Source organism: Megalops cyprinoides, chromosome 22, assembly GCF_013368585.1.
Source record: "Megalops cyprinoides isolate fMegCyp1 chromosome 22, fMegCyp1.pri, whole genome shotgun sequence".
Classification (NCBI taxonomy): Eukaryota; Metazoa; Chordata; class Actinopteri; order Elopiformes; family Megalopidae; genus Megalops; species Megalops cyprinoides.
In genome coordinates, this window is record NC_050604.1 from 25,942,922 (window position 1) to 25,967,437 (window position 24,516).

General features: G+C 46.2%; 2 protein-coding genes across 3 annotated transcripts; one reads left to right on the forward strand and one right to left on the reverse strand.

Moving 5' to 3' along the window:
- The first annotated feature begins 297 nt into the window (after window positions 1-297).
- On the forward strand, window positions 298-9,445 carry LOC118769520. Its single transcript, XM_036516650.1, has 5 exons — window positions 298-625; window positions 5,209-5,238; window positions 7,496-7,555; window positions 7,924-8,320; window positions 9,403-9,445. The coding sequence occupies exons 1-5, from the start codon at window positions 433-435 to the stop codon at window positions 9,443-9,445; spliced, it is 723 nt and encodes a 240-aa protein (XP_036372543.1). The 5' UTR covers window positions 298-432.
- Window positions 9,446-9,987: 542 nt separating this feature from the next.
- Window positions 9,988-19,450, reverse strand: LOC118769639 (ribosomal protein S6 kinase beta-2-like). 2 transcript variants are annotated; one of them, XM_036516852.1, is made up of 16 exons: window positions 19,215-19,450; window positions 17,957-18,011; window positions 17,309-17,346; window positions 16,546-16,660; window positions 16,013-16,081; window positions 15,781-15,928; window positions 15,251-15,308; window positions 15,046-15,146; window positions 14,863-14,953; window positions 13,744-13,834; window positions 13,197-13,304; window positions 12,384-12,446; window positions 11,944-12,021; window positions 11,525-11,629; window positions 11,103-11,215; window positions 9,988-10,795 (listed from the first exon to the last, which is right to left on the reverse strand). In XM_036516852.1, the coding sequence occupies exons 2-16, from the start codon at window positions 18,008-18,010 to the stop codon at window positions 10,633-10,635; spliced, it is 1,395 nt and encodes a 464-aa protein (XP_036372745.1). In that variant the 5' UTR covers window position 18,011; window positions 19,215-19,450; the 3' UTR covers window positions 9,988-10,632. The 2 variants fall into 2 exon arrangements, with proteins under 2 accessions (XP_036372745.1, XP_036372744.1); XM_036516851.1 differs by having other exon boundaries at window positions 11,525-11,632; window positions 19,215-19,449.
- Window positions 19,451-24,516: the final 5,066 nt, after the last annotated feature.

Below are 24,516 nucleotides of genomic sequence, written 5' to 3' on the forward strand. Positions count from 1 at the left end.
CACCCTCTATTCGAGTCCCAAAGTAGGAACTAGGTGATCACCGGCTGTCTTGTTTTATTTCCCATTGCCATCACTGCTGACAGAGCCACGGTATTTAAAAATGGTCTCACGCAATGAGGTGTGATGAAATAGTAATCTGCATTTCTCCCCTTTCCACCCTTCCTTGCTTATTTTGTACCTTCTTCTTAGCATGTATCAGTACATGTACTGTACAGGTACATGTAACATGTAGAGGTGTGTTTTCAGCCATATTAGATTCTTGTCTAATTCATCACGTCTGTGATTCCAGATCTGCTGAGTACTGTACAGACTGAAGTGAAAACAGTGAGAAAGAGAGAGGGAGAGACTGTCACACTACACCCTCATCTAACTGGACTACAGAGGGACTATGTTATCACATGGTCATTTGGTACTGATGGTTCATACTCAGAAATGGCTGAGCTCTCAGATGGAGAGATTATAACAGACTACATTGAGAGATTCAGAGGCAGACTGCAGCTGGACAGACAGACTGGATCTCTCACCATCAGCAACCTTGACACTGACGACTCTGGAGTTTACCAGCTACTGATGAGGCACAAAAATGGAACTCTGACTAAATTTTTTGTCCAGCTAAAAGCTTACAGTAAGTGTTTTAATGGTTTTTTTGGTTGTGTAAATTACTGACTTTTGTTGCCATCAGTTTAATGTCTTATTGCTTATTTTGTTTTATATTTCATGTTCCATCTCTTTCACAGTTCTCTCTCCATCTTTGTTCTGTGTTGTGAGCTCCTTTCTGTGTGTCCACAGCATGGATCTGCAGTTCTAACACTAATCAGTGTGTTCTCTCTGTTCACACAACAGTGCGAGTTTATAGTTCTTTTTCCATCTGTCAGTGTCTCTCTCTCTTTGTTGTGTCCTTACAAAAATGAGGTTGGATCTACTTCCTTGAATAGGTAAAGTGTAATTAAATTGGTAATTTCTCGGTTGAACGAAGCCGATCTGTTCCACTGCTGTGCGCTCCCAGTCATTGCAGGCCGATAGGTCCTGGACCTTAAAGCTCAGATTGCACTTAAAGTAGATGCTTGCCATGCCATGAAAGTACCGCACAAACTCCGGAAGAAATCTCCTTCCAGTGGCTACCCACAAGGAGGAAGCAATTCACTCATATTTGGCATTGTGCTCTCTCTCTTTGTAAACCTCCTTGGTAAAGGTGAGACTTCTGTCTCCTCTATTTCCAGCACAGAGGCTGTCTCTGAGCAGGAGGGTAACCGTCACAGATAGATACATTTATGTTGTAGTTTGTATGGACGGGGTAAAACTGTGCTGGGTAATTTTAAGATGGCTACAGACTTTAAGATTACTTTAAGTTAAGGTCCAGTAGGGGTGGGCAATATAGGAAAAAAAAATCAAACTTTTATATGTATGTGTATTCATGTATACACACACACACACACACACACACACAGACACACTCAAGCATATATATATATATATATATATATATATATATATATATATATATATATATAGAAAATATACTTTTTTCAGATATTTGTGTGATAAACAATACATATCACATTATTTTGTGTTTTTATTGGAGGTTGATTTTGTTTGATTTTATGTTTTTGGCAGTGGAGTACCAAAGGAGGGCCATGCTTTTATGTCCATGTGTGGTTGTAGGTTAACCCTTTCCTCTCCTGAATCCAGTCATTTTCTCACTTCCCTCACTCACTCGTCATTTCTAACTGAAGGTTAATAACTCCAGGAAATAGAAAGGAGTTGAAAGTCATGAGAGGAAGGACATGAAAAATTCACTGAATGGTTCCTTCATTGAGCCAACTCAACAATATAAAACCGAAAACACCGTTTTGACGGTTTGACGATTTGACAGCTTATGTGGGAGTGGTACAATCCAGCAGCCCTGAGACCGTGAGCAGTGATACGCTGTACACAAAGCAGTGTGTTTAAACGGCCAGCGAGGAGCAAAGAATAGGAACAGGGAGGGCCAAAGCCACCGACGACAGAGCTAAAAGTATCTTAGGCAGGGAGGTGGGTGGGCGACTCCCCAGTGGCTCAGCTGGCAAAAGCACCCGCGCTGCGTGCAGACCGAGCGCCACGGCTCCGGATCGAACCCGACCAGCCGACAGCGACCGGGAGCCCGCATGCGGAGCACAGCGGACTCGCTCCACCGGGGATAGTGCGGGGGGTGCGTCGCATTGGCAAGCCCGTCAGCAACAGCGACCCCTGCTGACCGAGGCGCCCGTGGTCCACGCAGCCAAAGCTGCATACGCAACGCCTTCCCCCAACTCGCCCCCGCGCTAGCCTAGACCGCAGTCAGGGCCGTAGGAAGTGTATCTTTACTTAATGTACTTCTATTACGCTTAACTTTTTTGCATCGCAGCACTCTCTGATGCAGAAAAAATAAACATATTAAACATTTTAAATAATTCTCCTTCATGGCGACACAGAATCCTTTACAGGAAGGGGCAAAGACTGTGTTTCAGACTGTTCGGCAATGTGTCATTTTTATCACAACGATCACCCGAAATGCAATGTTCATAAATGCTCTGTGCCATTTACCAAATATGTGATATCGACATAGAGAGATGCAGATATAATCTAAAATATTACATGTCTTTCTATTTATCTCATGTCTTGGTTACAGTGTGTGTTGCCATTGCAACACACACTGCATGTGTGCAATGACAGGATTAACCACTAGGTGAGACATTGAGATTTGAAGATATGGGCAAAGATGCTAGAGTTGAATCAAAGTGTCACTCTGTATTCTTGTGAGTCAAAGTGATTAATACAGTAGGAGGAGGTGTAGAGATAACGGTAATGTACAGCTGGAGGAGTGAATCTAGAGCTTAAACCTGGGTTTCTTCAGCTAATATCCAGCTGTATAAAACCATAACATACACCCGGCGCTATGGGGGTGCTTAGGGGTGCATTGCACCCCCACATGGATTGCAATCGCACACCTCTGTATTTTCTCCTGGCGCCGAACCATGCACAACTGTAAGCTACACAAGTTGCGTTGGGCAAGGGACTCACTTCAGCGAGTAAGCAGTCGACGGGGTTTATTCGTTCTGTTTTGTTTGGTTTTGTTTTGTTTTCGATTGCAGCGGGTTTTCAAATTAATAATATTGGGTTCACAATTAAAAATAGCTGATATGAATATGATTATTATTATTATCTTCCTGTTTCTGTCTCAGAGAGAGGGATGAAGGGAGAAAACGTTGAATGACGTCTCTGTTTCATAAAGCTGTCAGATAACTACAGGATGTGGTGTAGCTATCGCGCTCTGGCGTTCCGTTGCAAAGCGCCGCGCGCTCTCACACCCTCCATCTCAGCGCGTCGCTGCAGAAGTCCTCATTACACTCACCCGGCGTTACACGTACCTGCGAGCAACTCAAGTAAAGACTGCACACAAATTCAAGGCTCGCCACTCCAATCCCGTTCCGAGATGTAGTTTCTTCTCACTGTGATTTTGAAACAATGTCATGTTTTGTGCGCATATGAAGACAGAAGCAATTTTATATAGGCCCACGTTTCGCATACAGCTCAGATTTGAATACTTAGGGGTGGCATTTTTGCTATGGCATTTTTGCTCCCCCTTTCAACATGTGCCTTTTGCAAATCATATCATAAATCATAATCATATACACTGGGGTCCAAAATTATTGGGACACTCACTTTTTTTCTGAAAACCCACAATATTTTTGCTGCATATTCCATCAGACATTAGGAAAGTCATATTTATGTCAATGTTAATTTCAGCTTCATGAAAAATGATGTTTTGAAAATGTTAATAGCTGCCAAAACATGTAACTGTTTTCACCACACCATAAATTAGGTTCAAGTCATAAAACTAATAGCTACATGGACACATCCACACTTAACCACAAAATGCCCAGGTGTCCCAATAATTTTGGACCCTAGTGTAAATCGTAATCATATCATAAATATATTTCCCTGTATGACAGAGGCTAAGTATATAAAATAAGACACTTGTTAAGATAGAAGCTGAGATTTTTTTTCAGAGAAGAAACGAGGCTCAGTTTGAAGTGTAGTGAGTTTATTAACAATTACAGCCAGACCATGGACACTGTAAGTCAAGCAGCTGAACAATTTACCACTAATGAAAAACCTCAAAATATCTCTCACACAGATAGCAGAGGCTTATCTCTGCACCAGTGGTTTTGCACAATATATTTTTCTCGCTAGTGTTACTGTCCTCTGTGGTCATCTGAGTGGCTATGATCACTTACACCACATTACACGAGATATACCCCTGTCCCTAGGCGGTCTGAGGGCTGAGCTTTCAGGTTACCCTCCCAGAAGGTCAATCAAATGTTGGTTCTTCATGTTGCTTTTATCAAATGCATTTTTTCTCTGGAGGCCCTTTCAGCTGGATTTATTGAAACATTGGATGACTTTCCCAAGTCTTCACAGTGTTCTTGTTTTGGGACAGGTTGGGGGGGGGACCCAAATCAGTAAGACCACCACTGCAGACAGATCCAGTCCAGATCGATGGGCACAGATTACATTTTACTCACTGTCCAATCACACAGCTGAGTATTTACACACTATCCAATCACCCAACTGGGTATTTACACCATGTCCAATCACACAGGAAATGTGGATATTTACCCAAGATGGATATTTACCTAGGCAATTCAGGTGAACGACCATGCTGAGGTATTCACCTGGTAAATGTCACCTGAGACTCAAACCTGTAAGCTTTCAGATACAGAATTTCACCTCTCCCCCCCCCCCCCCCCCTCTCTCTCTCTCTCTTTAGCTTTTCCAGCTAGTTTGTACCTTGCCTGGCCAACCACTGAAACCTGGTCATGCAGTGCTTCTAATATTGTTGAGTCGTCCCCCCCCCCATCACATCCATCACAGACCAAAATCTTCTAATGAGGTTTGTTTTTCTACCTTTATCTGTTAGACTCTGTTAGAGTTCCTACAGCGTCTCTGAGTTCTGCCAGAGTCCCTTCAATAAAAGGACTCGGCGGTGCTTCATCGTGCTTTTGTTCTCTCTTAACCGCCTTTGTTTCTCTCCTTCTCTCGTCACCCCGCCTCTTTCCCCTACATACACTTTTTTTTTTCTTTTTTCAAACACTGCTGCTCACACGTGTGCCCTTGCCCACCTTTTTCTCTCTTTCTGAGTTCTCACCGCGACTCTGAGTCACTCACTCACTCTCCCTCTGATCACAGACCCAGGACTTCAGAACCAGGTGCAGGCAGGTGAGCTGGACCTTACATTTAATCTGATTTGCATTACATTGCATTCCATTACTGGCATTTAGCAGGCGCTCTCATCCAGAGGGACTTACATAGGTTACAGTTTGTTTTTTTTTTACAATGTTACCCATTTATACAGCTGGATATTTACCGAGGCAATTGTGGGTTAAGCACCTTGCTCAAAGGTACAGCAGCAGTGGCCCAGTGGGGAATTGAACTGGCAACCGTCCTGCTCGTTAACCACTATGCTACACGGAGGCCGTTTCTGATGGCGGTTCCCGCTCTGCATTTAAAAATGCCGCTGTGATGCCTCTTACCCCGTTGCTCCCGCGTTTTCTTGCGCCCTGCGCTCTGCTCGTCACTCTCTCTCACTGAGATCTGCTCTTGCTTCTCCTCTCTCTGGCGTTCTCCTCTCCTCAGGGTCTGTCCTACACTCCGCCTCTCCTCCCTCCATTTCCCTCCATCTCCTCCGCATCAATTCCGCTGTTCTGTCTCACCCCTCACCTTTACTCTCACCTGTCTGCGCTGTCCGGCCGTCGCTGTTCAGACACTCTGCCGTGAGGTGGCCAGGCCGGGTCCTCCACAGGCTCGCAGTATGTCCCGGGCTGCGTGCGCGTCATGATCATGGCTGTTTGTCAAAAAGCGGGGGAGGCTCATCCTCCTAGTAAGCAAAGAAAAGGCCGTCTGTGACTGTGCTGTAGGATCCTGGGTCTGCTTTAAGGCGAGACTCAGTAGCACTGACTCGATTTTAAAGGTGTCCTCCTCTGAGGTGTGACAGGGGCTGTTTGATGGTTCACTGCAGAGAGTGTGAAGGATGGATTAAAAACAGAACGAGTTTTTTAAAAAAGAGACCAAGACAGAGGAAATATCCACCTCAAGAAGAGCTGTAACGACTTCTGACTTCCTGCCAGCGAATCGCGGTAGCAGACAAACACTTCCTGTGGGCGTCGGCGGCTTCGCTCAGATGTTCCTAATCTTTCCAAGCCTCTGACCTACTTAATGAACTCATCTGTTTTCTGAGACCCTCCATGTGTGAAACCGTAGCCTATCACACTGTTAAAACGGGGCTTGTTATTTCCGAGATGTGTGGTGATGACTGGATGTGTTCTCGCCTGCATGCAGGGCTTGGGTTGATCAGTGTGAATGTCTGTTGTTGGGGTGTAGCAGGTGTTTGGTCTCAGGGCCTGATTCAGCCTCTAAAGCCAACCACCAGGGGGCCCCGTACTACAGTCTCGGAGCCATCTGGATTACTTTTCAAATTTCGTATCGGAATCAGAATCAGAATCAGAATAGACTTTATTGTCATTGCATGGTGGGGGTACAATGAAATTGTGGGTGGTAGAAGAGACACTGCAGATGTGGGGGTGTGGATTCGCTGTGGGGGTGTGGATTCGCTGTGGGGGTGTGGATTCACTGTGGGGGTGTGGATTCACTGTGGGGGTGTGGATTCGCTGTGGGGGTGTGGATTCGCTGTGGGGCTGTGGATTCGCTGTGGGGGTTTGTGTGCCCCTGACAGCGTGTGGCACAGAGGACAGAGCCCTGGGTTCTGCGTCTGACTGCTCTGGGTTCATGTGGGAGACACTGCTGTTGCACCCTTCAGCTGGATCTCCTACCTCGTCACCTCTGACATACCTGCAGCTGTAGTATGCGGGAATGAAAGGTTACTGAAAGCAACAGAATCACAGGCTCTCCCAGGCAAAGGGGAAAAAGAAGTCAGAAACACAGCACAGCGCAGCGGACCCATACCCTGCCGATCTTCAGCCGAGAGATGTCCTATGTTACAGGTTTATAAGGGTGAAAAAATACCAGAAATAATAAGCAGAACAGCCTTGTCTCTCTTTCTCTCTCTCTCTCTCTCTCTTACACACACACACACATACATATGTATATATAGTTTTAAACTATGTGTTTACATATTTATATATTTAAATATATATTTAAAAAACATTTTAAAAGGAAAAATGATCCAGTGTGTATTTTGTTGATATTTAAAGGGAGATGAATGCGTGTAGAGAGCACTGCGTGTGGATAAATTCACTTCTTTCTGACTCTGGTGATCTGGACCGTAAAGAACCAGGACAGTGCCGCGCTGTTCTGTTGGGCACCTTTAGGGGGCGGTCTTTTCTGTGTGGGGTTGTTCGTGATTTCAAATAACTAAAAATGTTTATTTGTTCAGCAGACAGCCCTATCAATAGCTTACATATGGATCATTCATCCTGCTGGATTTTGCATGAGTACATGAATAAGCTTTGTAAGCCAGGACCTGAGTTAACCCTTTCATATGAAAAAAGGAGGACTGTGACTATCACCCTGTCTCTTTGTCATTGGCAGGCACAGTGATGGCCACTCCTACAGTGTCTCTGGGGGCAGTCTGTCTGTCCCTCTTGTGTCTGTCTGTCCACAGGGAGCTGACGACAGCAGCTTCCCAGAATGGAATGGAAAACACGACTTTTCAGAGCTATATCCCTGGCAACAGCAGCTCCTCCCAGCGCCCCACCGCGAGCACCAGCGCAGGTGTCCCTCAGGAGTGGCCTTTCTCCAACGACACGTCGGGTGTCACGAAGGCCCCGCCCCCAGATGGCTCTGCCACCCCGAGCACGCCCCAAACGACCAGGAAGACAACCCCAAAAATGCCCGCGAGCTCCACCCAACCCGTGACGATGCGAGCGACGGCAGCGGTGATTGTAGCGGCGGCAGGTGGGCGTGGCGGCCGTGTGGCAGGCATCCTCCTGGTGCTGCTGCTGCTGATCGTGCTCGCCCTGGCCGTCCTGTCCAATCGGCTGAACCGAGGGCCATGCTCCCGCCCCCGCCTCGCCGCCGCCACGGGTGTGGCCAGGGGCCTGTGGGGCCGGCTGGGGGGTCACCTCAGCCCCGGGAAGAGAGGGGGACCCGGCGGAGGAGAGGACGAGGAGGACGAGGAGGAGGAGGAGGAAGTGGAGAGCGGGAGGGATGTGGAGCGCGGGGCAGGGAGGGATGGATACAGCCTGACGGAGAGGGGGGAGGGACCAGCTGAAGACGACGACGACGAAACCTCCTCCGAAGATGACTCCAGCATGGAGGGGCACGACCTGAGGGGGCAAGCCAGGCAAAGGGGGGAGGAGGAGAAAGAGAACGAGGAGAAGAAGGAGGAGGAGGGCAAGAAGGAGAGCGAGACTGAGAGCGAAACCGAGACTGAGACCGAGAGTGAGGAAGAGGAGAGGAAGGGTGAAGGAGTAGCGCCAACGGACCAAGAGCAGCTCCCCGGCGATGATCCCACAGCGGAGAGGAGGAGCGAGAGAGAGGCGGAGGAGAGCGACCTCACTGTACTGTGAAAACCCCGCAGAGAGGGAGGGAGGGAGGAGAGAGCAGCCAATCTGAACGGGTGCGTCTGCGAGGTGCAAAAGATGAGACACACCGATACACTTCTGCTCCACCCGCAGCAGGTACTGTACCGGAGGAGTGAATGTCTTCAGTTTCTTTAAATGAGTCGTGCTAACATTTTTTTAAGAATAGTTTTTTTTTTTTTTAGTGATAAAGGATTTACATCCCTTTCCATTTAGAGTCATACCCCGAATAAAGCTCTTTTAGATATCAAGGGCATGTTGTGCATGTATGTTATATGTTTCTGTGTAGTGTAAAGGCAGTGATATCCTTTGTGAATAAATGCCATTAATAATAATCTTTGATCACAATTTATTCATGTATCAACAGAAACAAATACAGTAATACTATGATTTCAGAAAAAAACAGTACAAACATTTCCCTTTTATCCTCAGTATATTTAGAGGGCATTTATAGAGATGACTTATTAAATTACAGTTTAAAATATATATATTGAAAGTAAAAGATGGAAAAAACAACAGCAATAATATGTATACTTTTATGCTTATGTCCTGTTTTGTGGAGCTGGTTTTAGCCTCGGAGAGGCAGTGGGGAGGAAGGCATGTGTGTGCGGGCTGGAAGCTCCGCCCCCAGGGCAGGTCCGTACAGCGAGCGGGAGCAGGGAGGCACATTAAACACCAGCTCCTGCCTTTTTAAAAGGCGTTTTTTTTTCCTGTAAAGGCATGTGGAGGCTGGACAGGGGTCACTGCAAGGTGTGGGTCTGCAGATTGTGTCTCCACACCTGTAGCTCAGCAATGACACTAAAGCACGTCTCTCACTCCTAACCCAAACCCCCCGTGCCCACAGTCACGAAGCCTACCTCCGCCTGCGTCGTTTCCTCCTTCTGTAGTCACTTCAGACCTGACAGCGGTTTCAACACCTCACACTAATTCATGCCTTATAGCTCAAAGATTTTAAACTGCAGTTGAATTGTTTTAGTAATTTGATAACCACCGCAGTTACAATTCTACTGACTTCATTGGTCTACTGTAACAGAGCCATGGGTACAGTAATTATTAATACTGAGTCAATAAAAATAACTTCCATTTATTCATTTTAATTACTGGTTGAGAGGACAGTCCCTGGTAGTAGTGTGCCGTATCGCCAGATTTTACAGAGCCCTTCACCCCCAAAGCTATAAGCAGTGATTGCATCACAGTAAGTGAATAGACTGCCTTTAATCTCAAAGGGCGACAGTATCATATCCCACAATACCCTGTGATCAGATCGGACACTTCACCTCAAGAACACACCGCAAAACTCCACACCACAGGGCCTCCACGGCACAAATATCTTTTTTTTTTTTAATTCATTTCAATTTATTCACGTTTAAATTAACAAAAGAAAAAAATGTAATTCCTATATATATATTTTTAGCTTAGATCCACCAAATATCAGTAGTCTGATAAATAAAAGGTTTAAAATTTTCTCAGGCACAGGTTGTCTCTGGGACTGAGTCAGGTCAGAGAACCTGTGTTTCCCCTGTTCACACCCACAAACGAGCGACCCCACCCCCCCAGACACCGGCAGAGGCACCCAGCAGGACGGCCCTCCAGGGCTAGCCCCCTGCCCTGTGGGGTAAACAGGCTAAAATGCTGCTCCACTCCTAACACCACTGTGTGCACCATTACAGACAGCCTGTTTAAGGCTGTAACAGAAGGAGGAGGCTGCGGACTCTGTACTCGATCGACCAGTTTTTTCCTCAGACTGTGGGACAGTCTCACAGAGTTTAGATAAGATCTTCCCACAGAGCAGTGTCTGACAGATAGCAAAAAAATACAACATTCAGGTTTTTTTTGTGTCTGGTACTCATTGCTGTTGACAGATACTGATCACTGTAGAAATATGACTCACAGAAATATGACTCGTACTAATTTTTAACTACTGTTGCAAAAATAGAGTTAAATCTCTTTGCAGAAACATTGTCTCGATGAAGGAAGCACCTTGGCCTGGAAGTGAAGTGAGTGTAGGCAGACTGAACAGTGAGAAACACAGGGTCCCCCCCCGAGCAGAGACCACAGCAGGCTGAGTCCGGCCTCATCTGCCGTTCCTGTGGCCTTTCTGCTTCTTGGTTCTGCCGGGTGTCCGGATTGGCTGGGTGGCACAGTTGTCAGGGGGTTGGGGCGTGGCCTGAACAGGCACCACTGCCTCCCCGTCTCCGCTGGCTTTGAACGGGTCGGCCAGAGAAAATTTGAGAGGACTGGGAACAGTCAGGGGAGGAGAAACGGAAAGGGAGGAGGGGAGAAGGACGGGGGTGGGGGCAGAGAGAGAGAGAGAATTTGTGAGACTGCTCTGGTAAGTTTTCCATGCTAATAAGCTAATATCCAATGCCATTGGTAATAAAGCCCATGCTAATAAAGCCCATTGCTAGTATAGCCCATGCTAATGAAGCTCACGCTAACATAGCCCATTAAGATGTGAAGCTGGACAGTGTGAGGCTGCAGACTGAAAGGCCACACAGTGACAGTGGAGCCGGCCGGGAACACAGGTGTGCTCCTTCCTCTCACCTGATGGGCGTGCGCGGGCTGCTGTTTAGTCTCCGGACGGGGCGGGTTTTGGGCTCGAAGGAGAACCCCTCCTTCAGACTCTCCAGCACCGAGGGAGCCACATAGGTGAAGCCCTGCGAAAGACAGCAGGTGTGAGCAGGTGTGTCAGGTGTGCGCAGGTGTGTCAGGTGTGCGCAGGTGTGCGCAGGTGTGTCAGGTGTGAGCAGGTGTGTCAGGTGTGCGCAGGTGTGCGCAGGTGTGTCAGGTGTGCGCAGGTGTGCGCAGGTGTGCGCAGGTGTGTCAGGTGTGCGCAGGTGTGAGCAGGTGTGTCAGGTGTGAGCAGGTGTGTCAGGTGTGCGCAGGTGTGCGCAGGTGTGCGCAGGTGTGTCAGGTGTGCGCAGGTGTGCGCAGGTGTGTGCAGGTGTGCGCAGGCGCTCTCTTACAGCGAAGGCGTGCTCGGCACTGTGGCTCAGGGAGCTGTCGTCAGGGCTGTCCACCGGAGTCTGCCGAGTGAAACGGCTGTCAAACTGACTCACGTCCTCTTCTGACTGCTACAGAAGGGGGCAGGGGTGGAGGGAGAGAGAGAGGGGGAGAGAGGGAGGGGAGGGGGAGAGAGGGAGAGAGAGAGAGAGAGAGGGAGGGGAGGGATGAAAAGGGAGAGGGAGGGAGAGGGGGGGGGAGAAGAACATTCACAAGTCAATGCTGTTTTAGCAACTACTTAAGAATCAGAGAGAGTGAGTGAGCGTGGAAAGACAGAAACAAGAGTGAGTGAAAACGAAAGAGTGAGTGAGTGAGTGAGTGAGTGTATTCTCTGCTGTGGAAAGGCAGAAACAGGGAGAGGGAAAGCGGGGGGATGAGGTACCAGACAGGGCTTGTACGGTGGCTCCACTCGTTTATTCAGCAGATCGTCCCAGTTGATGTGTCTGAAGAAGGGATGCTTCTGCAAAGGAGAGAGCACACAGACAGAGTCAGTCCCTCCCGACGCTGACAGCTGTGTGTGGAGATCCTTTCTATACTGTTCGGTATGAAGTAGGGCCACCTACCACACCTACTGCAGAAAATACCTCCACCAACATGCAACACTGACGTACACACGGTCAAATGAGCACTTATCATTGCTTTCAAATGGAATCTCCAATAAAGTACCTTTCATAACAACTGTCACATACAATTGCTGATGATCAATTTTATGTCTTTTACTGTGGGTGTAATGTAAGTGTGTGTGTGCTGTACTGTGAGCTGTGCTGGGCCTTCTCAATGAATATACATGCTCATGCTATGTTACTACTCTATGCTCATTACCTGTATGTCAGCATAGTCTGCCTTACTGGAGCCTAGCCTCTGTGCGGGATTCTTCTTCAACAGCTAGAGAGAGAGAGAGAGAGAGAGAGAGAGAGAGAGAGAGAGAGAGAGAGAGAGAGAGAGAGAGAGAGAGAGAGAGAGAGAGAGAGAGAGAGAGGGAGGGAGAGAGAGAGAGAGAGAGAGAGAGAGAGGGAGGGAGGGAGGGAGGGAGAGAGAGAGAGAGAGAGGGAGGGAGAGAGAGAGGGAGAGAGGGAGAGAGAGAGAGGGAGAGAGAGAGGGAGTGAGGGAGGGAGAAAGAGAGAGAGAGGGAGGGAGAGAGAGAGGGAGAGAGAGAGAGGGAGGGAGGGAGAGGGAGGGAGGGAGAGAGAGAGAGGCAGGGAAAGAAGGAGAGACTGACTTTTAATCCTCCTTTACTTATAACAACAAACCACAAAACTCAAAAATAGTGTTATTCATCATTTTTTTAGAGAGAGATAGAGACAGGGGGAGACAGGAAAGGGAAGGGGCAATGATGCAGACTCTTACAATGCTCTTTACTACAACGAGCTGTTTCAACAATGAGCCATTTCCATGCTGACAAGGAAGAAAAAACAAATCAACATATAAAGAACCATAACCAAATCAGCCACGCAGAAAACCCTAAAATCATCAGGAGCCCACCCGAAAACAGAAACAACCGAAAAAGGAACAGCCCCACAGCAGCCTGAAGGGGCGGGTATCAGCCTCACCCCGACACCCGTTCGAACTCGGAGCGATCCCTGTCTGCGTTACGAAACGCGGCCCCCAGCCTTATCTCTGAGATAGGAGTCGTACCTTCTTGATCAGGTCCCTGGCATCCAGGGTGAGGTAGGGAGGCAGGTTAAGTTTGCACTTGAGGATCTTATCTATGGTCTTCTTCCTGTTCTCTGCAGTGAAGGGGGGCTGAAGGGGGAGAGAACAGGGGGACAGGGAGAGGGAAGAGAGCGAGAGAGGGATGAAGAGTCAGAGAGGGAGAGATGGAGTAAAGGAGATGAAGAGTGAAATAAAAATCACTGAACATTCTCACATGCTCTGACTACAGAACACGCCTTGCACTTCACACACAGAAATAGCACATTAATGAGTCCTTCTGATGGTCAACACACTATAATCATACACAATAATTCTAACAACTGCTTCTTTCTTGTCCTCTCTATCAATCTTCTAATCAGAGAGGAAGGCTCTTCCAGCACCTCCCCCCTTCTCCCTCCCTCACCCTCCCTCTTCTCTGTCTCCCTCCTCCCTCCCTGTTCCCCTCCTCCCACCCTCCCTCTTCTCTGTCTCCCTCTCCATCCCTCTCTTTCTCCCCTCATTCTCTCCCTCGCCCCCCCCCCTTCCTCACCGATCCGGTCATCATGTCGTACATCAGTGCTCCCAGACTCCACCAGTCCACCGCTTTGTTGTGGCCCGAGCGCATCAGGATCTCAGGAGCCCTGCGGGGTTTCGGGGTGTCAGGGGTGGGGTGGGGGGTTTCAGGGAGTTAGGGTTCCCCCAGTAAGACAGTGTGACAGAGCACCCAAGCACACACACATTGTGCTGCAACTATACTTCGTTTTATTTAAATAGTCTAATTTCATTTCATTTTTAGCACTCCCTGATGAGTATTCATGTGCAGATATTATCCTGTCCTTTGGCGCCACCTTGTGGTCATTTGTGTTATCTGCCCTGTTGGACTCTGCATCGTATTAGTTGTGACAGACTGGAGATCGTGTGTGCAGTTCAGCATCTTGTTTATGGCAATGTTTGGAGACTATATGTCTGTGAGTATATACTGACACGCTTGTTTGTTGTCTAAGAATGTCAGAATGATAACAGAGTGCATATGTTCATGTTTTGTAAAGATTCGATTGCTTTTACAGTGCTTGTCATAATTTGCTAAGTAGCTAGCTTGCTAACTGTCATGTGGGGTTTTGTACACTGGTTAGCTAACTACAAAAGTGCTTCTAGTTGAACTGATATAGCCTAGCTGTGTTTTTTGAGTGTTTGAATGATGGCTACAGTATGTTTATTTGACATTTGAATTATATGGAAATACTGTACAGAGCTGATAGTGATTATATTTCGTTTGTATGTTTTATTACAGTTTTACAAAAAAGTTTGAGAATGGTTTCAATCACACTGTTCAAGATGGAAATACAAGGAAATCAGTAAATGCCTTAAACTTCCAAGCTTCAGTTTTCATTGGATCGCCTCACATGTTAGCTATCTGTCTAGTTTGACATCAACACATCAAGCGAGGACAGAATACACATAACAGATTGATAGCTACACTCCATGCACACGTGTGTCACTGCGATTCTGCTGTAAACTCTTCTGTGCTACCACAGGGGTTGAAAGTCTGGAAATCTATACTCACATGTACTCTATGGTACCACAGAGGGTGTGCACCTGTATTATCTGTCCTCACATGTACTCTACGGTACCACAGAGGGTGCAAATCTGAAAGTAAATCTACACTCACATGTACTCTATGGTCCCGCAGAAGGTGTGTGTGACCACCCCATCATGAATGGACTCCTTGCACAGGCCGAAATCGGTCAGCTTGATGTGTCCTGCAGGCCAGACAGACAGCATTGCGGTGGTGAGACAGGGGCTGGACAGATCCCTGCAGAGAGCTCTGCTGGGACCTCTGCCCGGCTGGTACCTTGGTGGTTGAGCATGATGTTCTCAGGCTTCAGGTCTCTGTATATGATCCCATTAGAGTGCAGGTGTCCCAGAGCCAGCGTGATCTCCCCCAGGTAAAAACTGCCAATCGCAAAATGACATCAAAGTTAATGATCAATCTCAAATCAATGTGAAAGCAAAGCATCTCTCTCACCCTTCGCTCTCTCTCTCTCTCTCTCTCTCACCAGGCCGTGTCTTCCATGAATATCCCTTCTTTCTCCAGCTGCATAAACAGCTCCCCACCTGAGAGACAGAAAAGAAAGAGTGATTAATGAGAGAGAGAGAGAAATACAAAGACAAAGACAGAGACAGAGAATGAGAGAGAGATAAAGAAAATGACTGGCAATACAACTTCCAACATGTGGATCAATCACCTCATTCTAAACTAATCTGTTCTGCTAAGACACTTACAGTAAAACACAGACACAGCCCCTGTATCTCCAGCTTCACCCTCCTGTCACAGACCTCGCAAGCACACACCCCTATCCTCCCCTCAACTCAGACACAGCACACTGAAGGGGGATGGGGGAAGAGGGGAGAGGGGGATACGCTTGGGATTATGGGAAATGGGTACAGGCAGAGAGACAGACAGGCAGAGAGAGGTAGAGACAGAAAGACAGAGAGGCTGATAGACACACAGACAGACATACACAGACAGCAAGAGAGACAGAAAGACAGACAGAAACAGACTGACACACAGACGGCCACGTCTCACCGCTCAGACACTCCAGGATGAGGTAGAGCTTGCCGCCGGTCTGGAAGGCATACAGCAGATCCACAATGAAGGGGTGTCTGACGGTCTCCAGAATCTCTCTCTCTGCGCGCGTGTGCGCCGTGTCCTTGGCGTTGCACACGATCTTCGCCTGGGGGAGGGTTCACACGGCATCATTCACAGACTCACACACACCAGGAGTCCCAGCAGTCACATACACACAGGTGTGCTGTACCTTCTTCAGGACTTTCATGGCAAATATTTTCCCAGTCTGGGAGCCCTGTACTTTCCTCACTTGGAAGACCTGAGGAGAGAGAAGAGTTAACGTAGCACATTAAATACTCACTGTGTAGTACAGGACAGCAGGAGTAACACAGCACAGAAGAAACACACCGTGCACTGAGAGGACAGATGTGAAGGGGTGTCGCAGTACAGTGCAAACACGCTTTCTGTGGACTGAGAGAAACAGCTGAATGGCACAAACTGACAGATTAGATCTGCGCTTCTCACTCAATTACCGTAGTCACTTTTCACAAGAGCACCCAGCTGAAATCAGGAGACACTATCCGCTTCACATCGGGTCTCTCTGACCTCCATTTACTGAGTTAAAGGCTCTGTCGTGGGTTGCGTTTACACGGTTCCTCTTCTGAGGAGTTTGTGTTTACGTCTCTCAGTTTTTCCCTGTAAGCGTGTAACAATGTGGGTAGCACTTTTCGGCACGCTATGCGTTTGGAAGTAAACGTGTGTCTCTCACTCACGCTCACGCACCTTGCCATAACCCCCCTTCCCCAGCACTGTCAGCAGCTCGAAGCATTCAGGCCCGACCCTCTCACTGTCCCGGTTCACACTGGCCCCCGTCAGCTCCACCTCCTCCGTCTGACCCCTGAGCGGAGGGGATGGGGGGAGGGAGGGTGGAAGAGAGGGAGGGAGGAGGAGAGAGAGGAGGAGAGAGGGATGGAGAGAATGTGAGAAGGAGAGGGTGTGTGGAGGAGGGGGGGAGAGGAGGAGAGGGTGGAGGAGAGAGAGAGAGAGAGAACGTGAGAAGTAAGGAGAGGGTGTGTGGAAGAGGGGGGGGAGGAGGAGAGGGTGGAGGAGAGAGAGACAGAGAGAACGTGGGAGGTAGGTAGTGGGAGGATGGAAGAGGTGAAGAAGAGAGAAAGAACACAGCAAGATTGGAGCAGGACTGTCAATATATTGTGGAACACAAATTACTCCCACGCTGGGCTCCTAAACTGGGGTTGCAGCTTTTATTCCCAGTGCTACTGTACCAATGAGCAAAACTGAATCACAGACATCCAGCCGTACGAATGCATGAAGATGTCCCTCTGCCACATAGGCTACCAATATGCAAAAGCAATGTAATTTAAAAATATAAGGCATGGAATTTGCTAAGCAAATGCATCACACAAAAAAAAAAAAAAAAAAACAAATGTGATGAAGGTGTAGAGAGGGAGATACGGAGAACAGGTCTGAGCAGGTCTCCCCGGAGGGGAATCACAGGGCACAGCCAGGGCAGAGATGTCATACTCACGGCTCACTCTCTGCCACAGGAAAGTCACACACTTCCTCCTGCAAGGCACAGAGGAAACGGCCCTCAAGATGAAAGTACGTGGGTTTGTAGTCAAACACCCCCCTGGCCCCGCCTGTTTGTGGGGGGTGAGTTCTTAACAGAGATCGTACACTGGACTGCACCAATAACAGAGTTACACACCATGAGAGACTTGTTCCCACCACAGAAACAAAATGCAATATTATAATGCAATAAATAAGTGGTCAATATGTGTGATTACATAGCAGTGCAATAGTTGCATGTAATATAGGTAAACCAACTGTCTGGATAGAAAGGTTAGGAACCGGCAAGTGCTGTCTAGTGTAAATACTAGAAACCATCGATGGCATATCAGGGTCTCTTGCACCCCCATCTCAAACCAAACATACTGGCCTACGGTGTGGCTTAAAAAAACACCAAATACACAGTTAGATTCCGACTCTCAGGGCAGTGTTCACGCTCATGATTACGAAACCAATGGCACTATTTTATACAGGCCGGGACATTAAAAGGAGAAATTTCGGCAAAAGAGCTGTGCGTAAGGCCATTCGGCACAGGCCCACGCTGGATTTAAATAACGACACTCTGTAGATAATGGTCTTTCCTCGGACCCCAAAGATCGATCTTAACCTCTGCATCGCTGACGTCCTCGGACTCCAGGTCGATATCGAACACCCCGGCCATGCTGGAATGCAAAAGCAAAATAAATAAATAAATAAATAAAAATAATAAGCACGACAATATGCACCACAACGCAACAGACAATAAGGCAGTCATTTGCGTTTGTGATGATGTGACGATCACTGTTGAGAGCATAATAGTACTTCTCTTAATTGCCATTTTAACGTTCAGCGATAGCTTCCGCCGCTAACTGTGAAATATTACAGATGTTCAAATCCCCGTGGGTCCACTGTGGAAATCCCACGCAGAAGTCCATTGTTCAACACGCACAGGCCCATCACCAGGCCAGAACAGGAATGTTTGCTGGGTACTTATCTAACTGACAAGCTGATTATAAACATTTAACTTTAAATACAAACAGCTAACTAGCTGACCACCAAGTTAACTTGTTACTGTAGTACAGTGGCTGCATTTGTATTAACGAAATAACTATCTTGCCATCCAAGCTAGGTATATTCACAACAACAAATTATAAACTCGCAAGCTATACCGGAACGTTAGCTGTCTTATATGGCAATCGGAACTTTAACAGTTGGCCATTTCGGTAGCTGGTAGCTGGATAACTTAGCAAACTAGCTATGATCGAGAAGTTATACACGTTAATGACATGGCAAACCTAGCAGGCTGCGCTAGTTAGTCATGCAACAGCTGGTGGACGCGAAATATCTTACATTTACAGTACATGGTTGCTTAAGACAACTGACAGCTCGGTTCTGTCATCAACGATCTCACGTGGTGTGCTAAGGTAACGCTAGATGACATTAGCAGGTTAGCGTTGCCTGTTTAAATTTAATCGCTGGCAACATAACCTTAGTTAGCCATCTTAGCTAATTCAGACACATTCACACACATTCAGCTAATCAACTGACAAGTGACATGACAAATGTTACAATACACAAATTTATATGACACATATTTTCGGCAGGGCGTTTTCAACTGACAGGTGACATCGTTGTCGACACTTGGAAAAGCACAGCTAGCCAACTAACTGTTTCTGTCCATTGGCCAGATAGCTAACATCAGATCAACCAGATCAACAGAGACGATCGTCAATTTAGCTAACGGCTATACACAGAGTGTGATCTGGATGTTGTCTAGTTGCCTTAACTAGTATCAATATCGTGAAGTACTAGTTAGATTAGACTAGTTCAGTTACGGCTGCTAGGTAGCTCGCTAGCTTGCCAGCTACCTGTTCACCTGCTCTTACCTTCATCCGTGGCCTCGTTCCTCCCCGCTGATTGTGGTGTTTAACAAGAGAGGAGGGTCTCTCTGGTTGTCTATGTTCCTCCCTTCTTCCAAAAAAAATCCGGTTACCTGTCTTTCATTCCAGCTCCGTCTAGTTTTTTTTCTGTTTCTGTGTTTGTGACAGCGCTTGACCTTACGTCATCAATAGGGGACTGGCGTACTAAAAATGCGGTGGTTATTTTTTACAACGTGTGTTTTAATGCCTTTAAAAATCCTCGCTGACTTAAAATCATTGTCATATCTCACCTTAGCTGACAAACGTCTCTAAACTACCGTCTGTCTTGCTAGCTAGCACATGTTTTGTTACCCAAGATAAGATAAGTTTATCCGAAGATAAAATCCAGTAAACTCAGACCACATACAGCCAACTGTAATTTTAGATCTTGGTGAGTTTGCGGTTTGTGTTTCCCCGTGCAAATGGTGAAAATTCAGAATCGTTCGTTATTTCTCCGAAATTGTTATAGTTTGCTGACGAGACAGTTGGATAGCTAACATTAACATAGTAACATTAGATACACATTACATTAGACGCCTTGCAGCTGTCTGTGACAAAACAGGAGAACCTGTGCACCTTAGTTAACGTTAAAACATACATTTGATGTTTTCTTGCAAATATACGCTTAAAGTTTCTATTAACAAAAGATATTGTTAATAATAATAACAATAATATATAACAATAATAATTTAACGAGTGAAGGGGAACCTGGTCTGTGTGTCACTCACACTAAAGTGCATTCCTATTCATCAGGACAACAAAAACTTCAAACCCCATGATGCCATGATCGGTCAGTGTCACTGCCTTTCACCCGCCTAAGAAGGAGCCCCTTCCGTTGTGTTACATACAGTGCAATGTGATGTCATACAATCACTGCAGTCTGTTTATTCTTATGTATGTGTTTTTATTTGCATTTATTCGTTTATAAATAAAATAATAACTGTGGGTATCTTAGTCAGATAAAGTGATTTAAATAACAAAGGCGTGTATTTTTTCCCTCGTATTTGAAATACTAGATTATTGCTAGATAAACTTTAGTACCCGATAGCAAGTTTGGCATTGAATACATGCACATAGAATTCTATGCCAGCATGTAAATCTACTTGTTTGCATTCCCGGAGGCTTTGCTTTTCCCCCTCATTGCATGGGCGCTACATTGTATGTGTTCATGATCTGACAGGAGTCAGATCATCAGACTGTGTGGGATGGCTGAGATTCAGTGCACCATTGTAATGTGTACGGCAAGGTTGGGTTCTTTCACAAATGTGTGCAACTCAGGTCTTTTAATAATGTAATTGAACAATAAAATGTAGCAGAACCTCCCAGTTAGGAAATTTCTGTGTGTGTGTGTGTGTGTGTGTGTGTCTTTTTTTTTTTGCTCTGCTGGCACTGGTAGAGGCTGAGCTGTTTTCCGGTGCAGTGGTGAGTCAGAGGGTGAGGTGGGGGAGGGACGGAGTGGACACTGACAGCCTTATGAGATACTGTGTGTGCATATGCTGTAGTGGCATTACTTTCAGGTTTGCTCATTGCCACAATCTAAAACCACAGACAAAGCGAGGGTGTATCTCCAATTGCAGAAAGCTTCCAATTTTTGTAGTTTTTCATCCTCTCAAGAGAATATTGATATGTATAATATGATGCCTTATCACAGAGATTTTCAACCTTTCTGGGGCTACGGCACATCAAAGGTCAAACCAGAAGGTCAAAGCACACCAACTTAAAGCTGGTTGTTGATTATGAAGAATGTCACACACATAATGCGTTGGGTTCCTCAAAATTCCACGCCACATTTCGCTTTGCCTCACGCACACTGGTTGAGTACCACTGACATATACAGTATGTGTATGTACTTCAGCATATCTCTGTGTCTTCAAAAAAGCTTTATGATATCTCTTTGCGAAAACTATTGTCTTTTAAGGTCACAGGTGTCCAACCTGATCCTATGTAAGCCTTTACCTGTGGTCTGAGAGGTGCTCTCTCATAAATCCTTTTGGTGAAAGGATCAGATGTGAATGACTGATTCAATAGGTGTGTGAATGAATGGACTTAGGGTTGAAATGAGACGTGAGTTGGTAAATTACATTACAGTCATTTAGCAGACACCCTTATCCGCAGCGACTTGGTTACAGTTTAACATGTTATCCATTTATGCAGCTGGATATTTACTGAGACAATTATGGGTTAAGTACATTGCCCATACAACAACAGTGCCCCAGTGGGGCATGTTCCTCTGAACTGTATTTTTTATTACCAACCCCCAACCGCCCCACGCACGCACTTTCTCTCTCTCCCCACTCCCCACCCCGACTGAGGTGCGCACGCGAAGCTTCACTGGAAACTTAGAGCTGCAGAGAGTGTGGGCGCAACTTCCTGTTAGCCAGAAGCCCGACATATAGGTCATATTATCAAAACGGAGGGAAGCTCAGTGGTGATCTTTCATATTTTGCGATCCTTTGTTTTGCATTACAGCATATAATTTAAGTCAACTGTACAATGTATGATGATGGCTGGAAAGCGAAAACATTTTCATGAAATCACAGGTTCCTTGGCTGTTATCAAAACACTTGTTTAAATCCATAATACGGAACTTAACAACCGGAAACGTAAAGCAACACATTCGTGAAGACTTAGTTTAGGTATGCAAGACCTTTTAGGGTGATCGCATAATACTGCTGTTGGGTTGTCCCGCGTTCAGCAAGCATGATCAGATTTCATAAGATTCTAGCAATGCCTGAAATCCTTGCCAAAATATCATCGTTCAATTAAAAGAAAGATCACTGCTCAGCTGTATTACTGTGCTGTGTGGCCGCTGTGGTGACCTCACCACTCCCCGCCGTTATCTGCTAATGCGCCGCAAGGAAGCTATATCAAATGCAAAAATGATAAAAAATTAATTCAAAATATTCCTCAAAGTCTGATGCAAAAGTTTTATTGTACATGGTTCAAAATCACATACAGTAAACCGGGCTGGTCCGCGCAGAGCAGTAGCGTCATCAGTCATAACCCCAAGCAGGCAAGCAAACTGAAAATGTTATCCCATCCGAAAGTAGCCTACGGGGACATTGTGCGAATAGTAACACTTTCTAAACACTTATGAAAGCTGAAGTTTTGGACGGCGCTTTTCGAGGGGGGACCGAATCTGATAGGGGAAGCATATCTCTGTGACTACTCTTCGAATAAATAGTCATACATTTAACGTTTAACGCTTCTATGTAAATAATGCGGGGCGAGTGGCAGTCGGAAAATGTGTACATCACAGTTGACCGCGTACGAAGGGGTTGTCTACAGGATGCACTGGGTTTACAGGTAACTGACGCGCAGATTACTAAAACAACAGAGCAACTGCCCTTCAGCCGATGGCAAGAGAATTGAAATAGTCTGGACAGACGCATTCCATACAGAATGAGATTCCCTTATATAATTTCCATCTTTGGTGAGTATTAATCTATTTCGGTTTCACTCGCCAATTTGTAACAATATTCGTATTTATACTTCTGTTTGTACATGTATTTGTTTATACGTTTATAGTTCATGGCTTTCGATACGCTCATTCGACATTGTAGAGACAAGGGTAAAACATAAAGACGTAATATATAAAATTTCCCCTTTCACTGGTGACATTGTTACTGTTATAACAGTATGCAGCTTCGTGAAACAGTCTTTGGAGGTGACTGATTGGAGGAAGGTTAGGCTCGGGGGCTCTGTCACGCTTGGATGTACCGTCTCATACCATGTGGAGATCACTTGGATGAGGCACGAGCCCGATCAAGTCCCCGTCATCGTTCTGGTCGCAAAGGTACAAAGCGACGGGAAACCTTTCGTGACCAAGCAAGAAAACGCTCGCTTCACTGGTGTAATTGAAAGTCGATCAATCTCTTTGAAGATTGAGAACGTCACAAGCACTGATCTCACGCTGTATTATTGTGCCGGGAAAGAGGGCAGAATTCTGCAGTTTGGAAAAGGAATCCGTCTCCACGGTAGGTAGATTACTTTTCAAAAATATTCTGCAAGGCATTCATTCTGTATTAATTTATAAAATCCTGTTGTCTGTTTGCTTTGCGCTTTTATGAACACACTTATGGAGCTGTCAATCATCTCGCTCAACATGCAATTTCTGTGCGTGGTCTCAGCAAGATCTGTATGGTGTGCGTGAAATCATTTCAAAGTCTGATACTCGTGTGCGCAAGGGATAGTTGGTTCTTGACGATGGGCATAATAAAGTTTCAAAAGAACATGATTGTCTCTATATAACCCTCACTCCCACACACTACTGTGACTGGCAGAATTGTTTATTTATTTGGTTATTAATTAGCCTGTTTATTTTCAACATGCTGCAGACTTTGGGCCTGTCACAACACCCACACCTGAAGATTACGGGAACAGTGGAAAAGGTAACATTCATGAAGTCTCACTTCACCGCTGACCTTTGTCTTTTGAGCAGTGTGGCATCTTTATAATATTTAAAGATTGAGGTCCCTCCCATTAACTGTTTCTCAAAGGTACAGACAAGCCTCTTTGTACAGACTTTGCACTAAAACAAGCCAAACAAGTGCAGGCCAAACAAGGATGTGCTTTAAACAGAAAACAACTAACTTTTTTTTTTTTCCTAGGGAAAGTGGAGCAGCCTGTCAGTCCTTCCGCTCCTGCTCTGATTGGCCTTTCTAGCGCCCCCCCTGTCTACTCCGTGTACGCGGCTGTGCTGGCCTGCGGTCAGCTCGCCATGATCTGCGCTGTTGTCACCGTTCACCTGAAGAGCAGGAGACGACACGCAGTGTGAAAGACTCCCCCACCCTGCTGCCCCCCTCCTGAGAAGAGCATCTGGCAAATGGCAGAATGCAGTGTAATGTACTGCCCGCTTCAGTGGATTGGTAGTGCAATCAATCCCTGTTAAATAATGTCTGAGCAGATGTGACAATATTACCACAATAGATCTGATTGACAAAATGGTTTACCACGCTGCCTTTTTTTTCTTTTGTTTTTTTTTTTTTTTGTCTTTTGACGAACATCCTAGATAACACAAAACTGTCAAGGAATGCTAAGTCAGGGATCCTGACTGGTTATTTGTAGTATAACTTTTTCCACTGCGTTACAGCCATTGCAGTTATGGTTTGTGGTTCAGAATGTTCCGGAAATTTAACAAAATAGCGTTATTTTCTTGGTAGTTCCTTAAATATCAGGAAATGCATTCCCCTTAAGCTTCCTGTTTGGTCATCTACTGCACACCTTGCCAACATAATAAAAAAAAACATAATTCCGGCACCATTAAGAG

Excerpts from the sequence above, each read along its gene's own strand:
- LOC118769520 (XM_036516650.1), top strand. The coding sequence starts at position 433 with ATGGCTGAGCTCTCAGATGGAGAGATTATAACAGACTACATTGAGAGA. Across the intron at positions 7,556-7,923 it reads GACTATCACCCTGTCTCTTT|CGGCGGCAGGTGGGCGTGGC; the intron begins GTCATTGGCAGG and ends CGGTGATTGTAG. Across the intron at positions 8,321-9,402 it reads GACCTGAGGGGGCAAGCCAG|TCACGAAGCCTACCTCCGCC; the intron begins GCAAAGGGGGGA and ends CCGTGCCCACAG.
- LOC118769639 (XM_036516851.1), bottom strand. The coding sequence starts at position 18,010 with ATGGCCGGGGTGTTCGATATCGACCTGGAGTCCGAGGACGTCAGCGAT. Across the intron at positions 16,661-17,308 it reads CCTGTGGCAGAGAGTGAGCC|GGGTCAGACGGAGGAGGTGG; the intron begins GTGAGTATGACA and ends CCCTCCGCTCAG. Across the intron at positions 12,022-12,383 it reads CAGACTATGCTGACATACAG|AAGCATCCCTTCTTCAGACA; the intron begins GTAATGAGCATA and ends TCTCCTTTGCAG.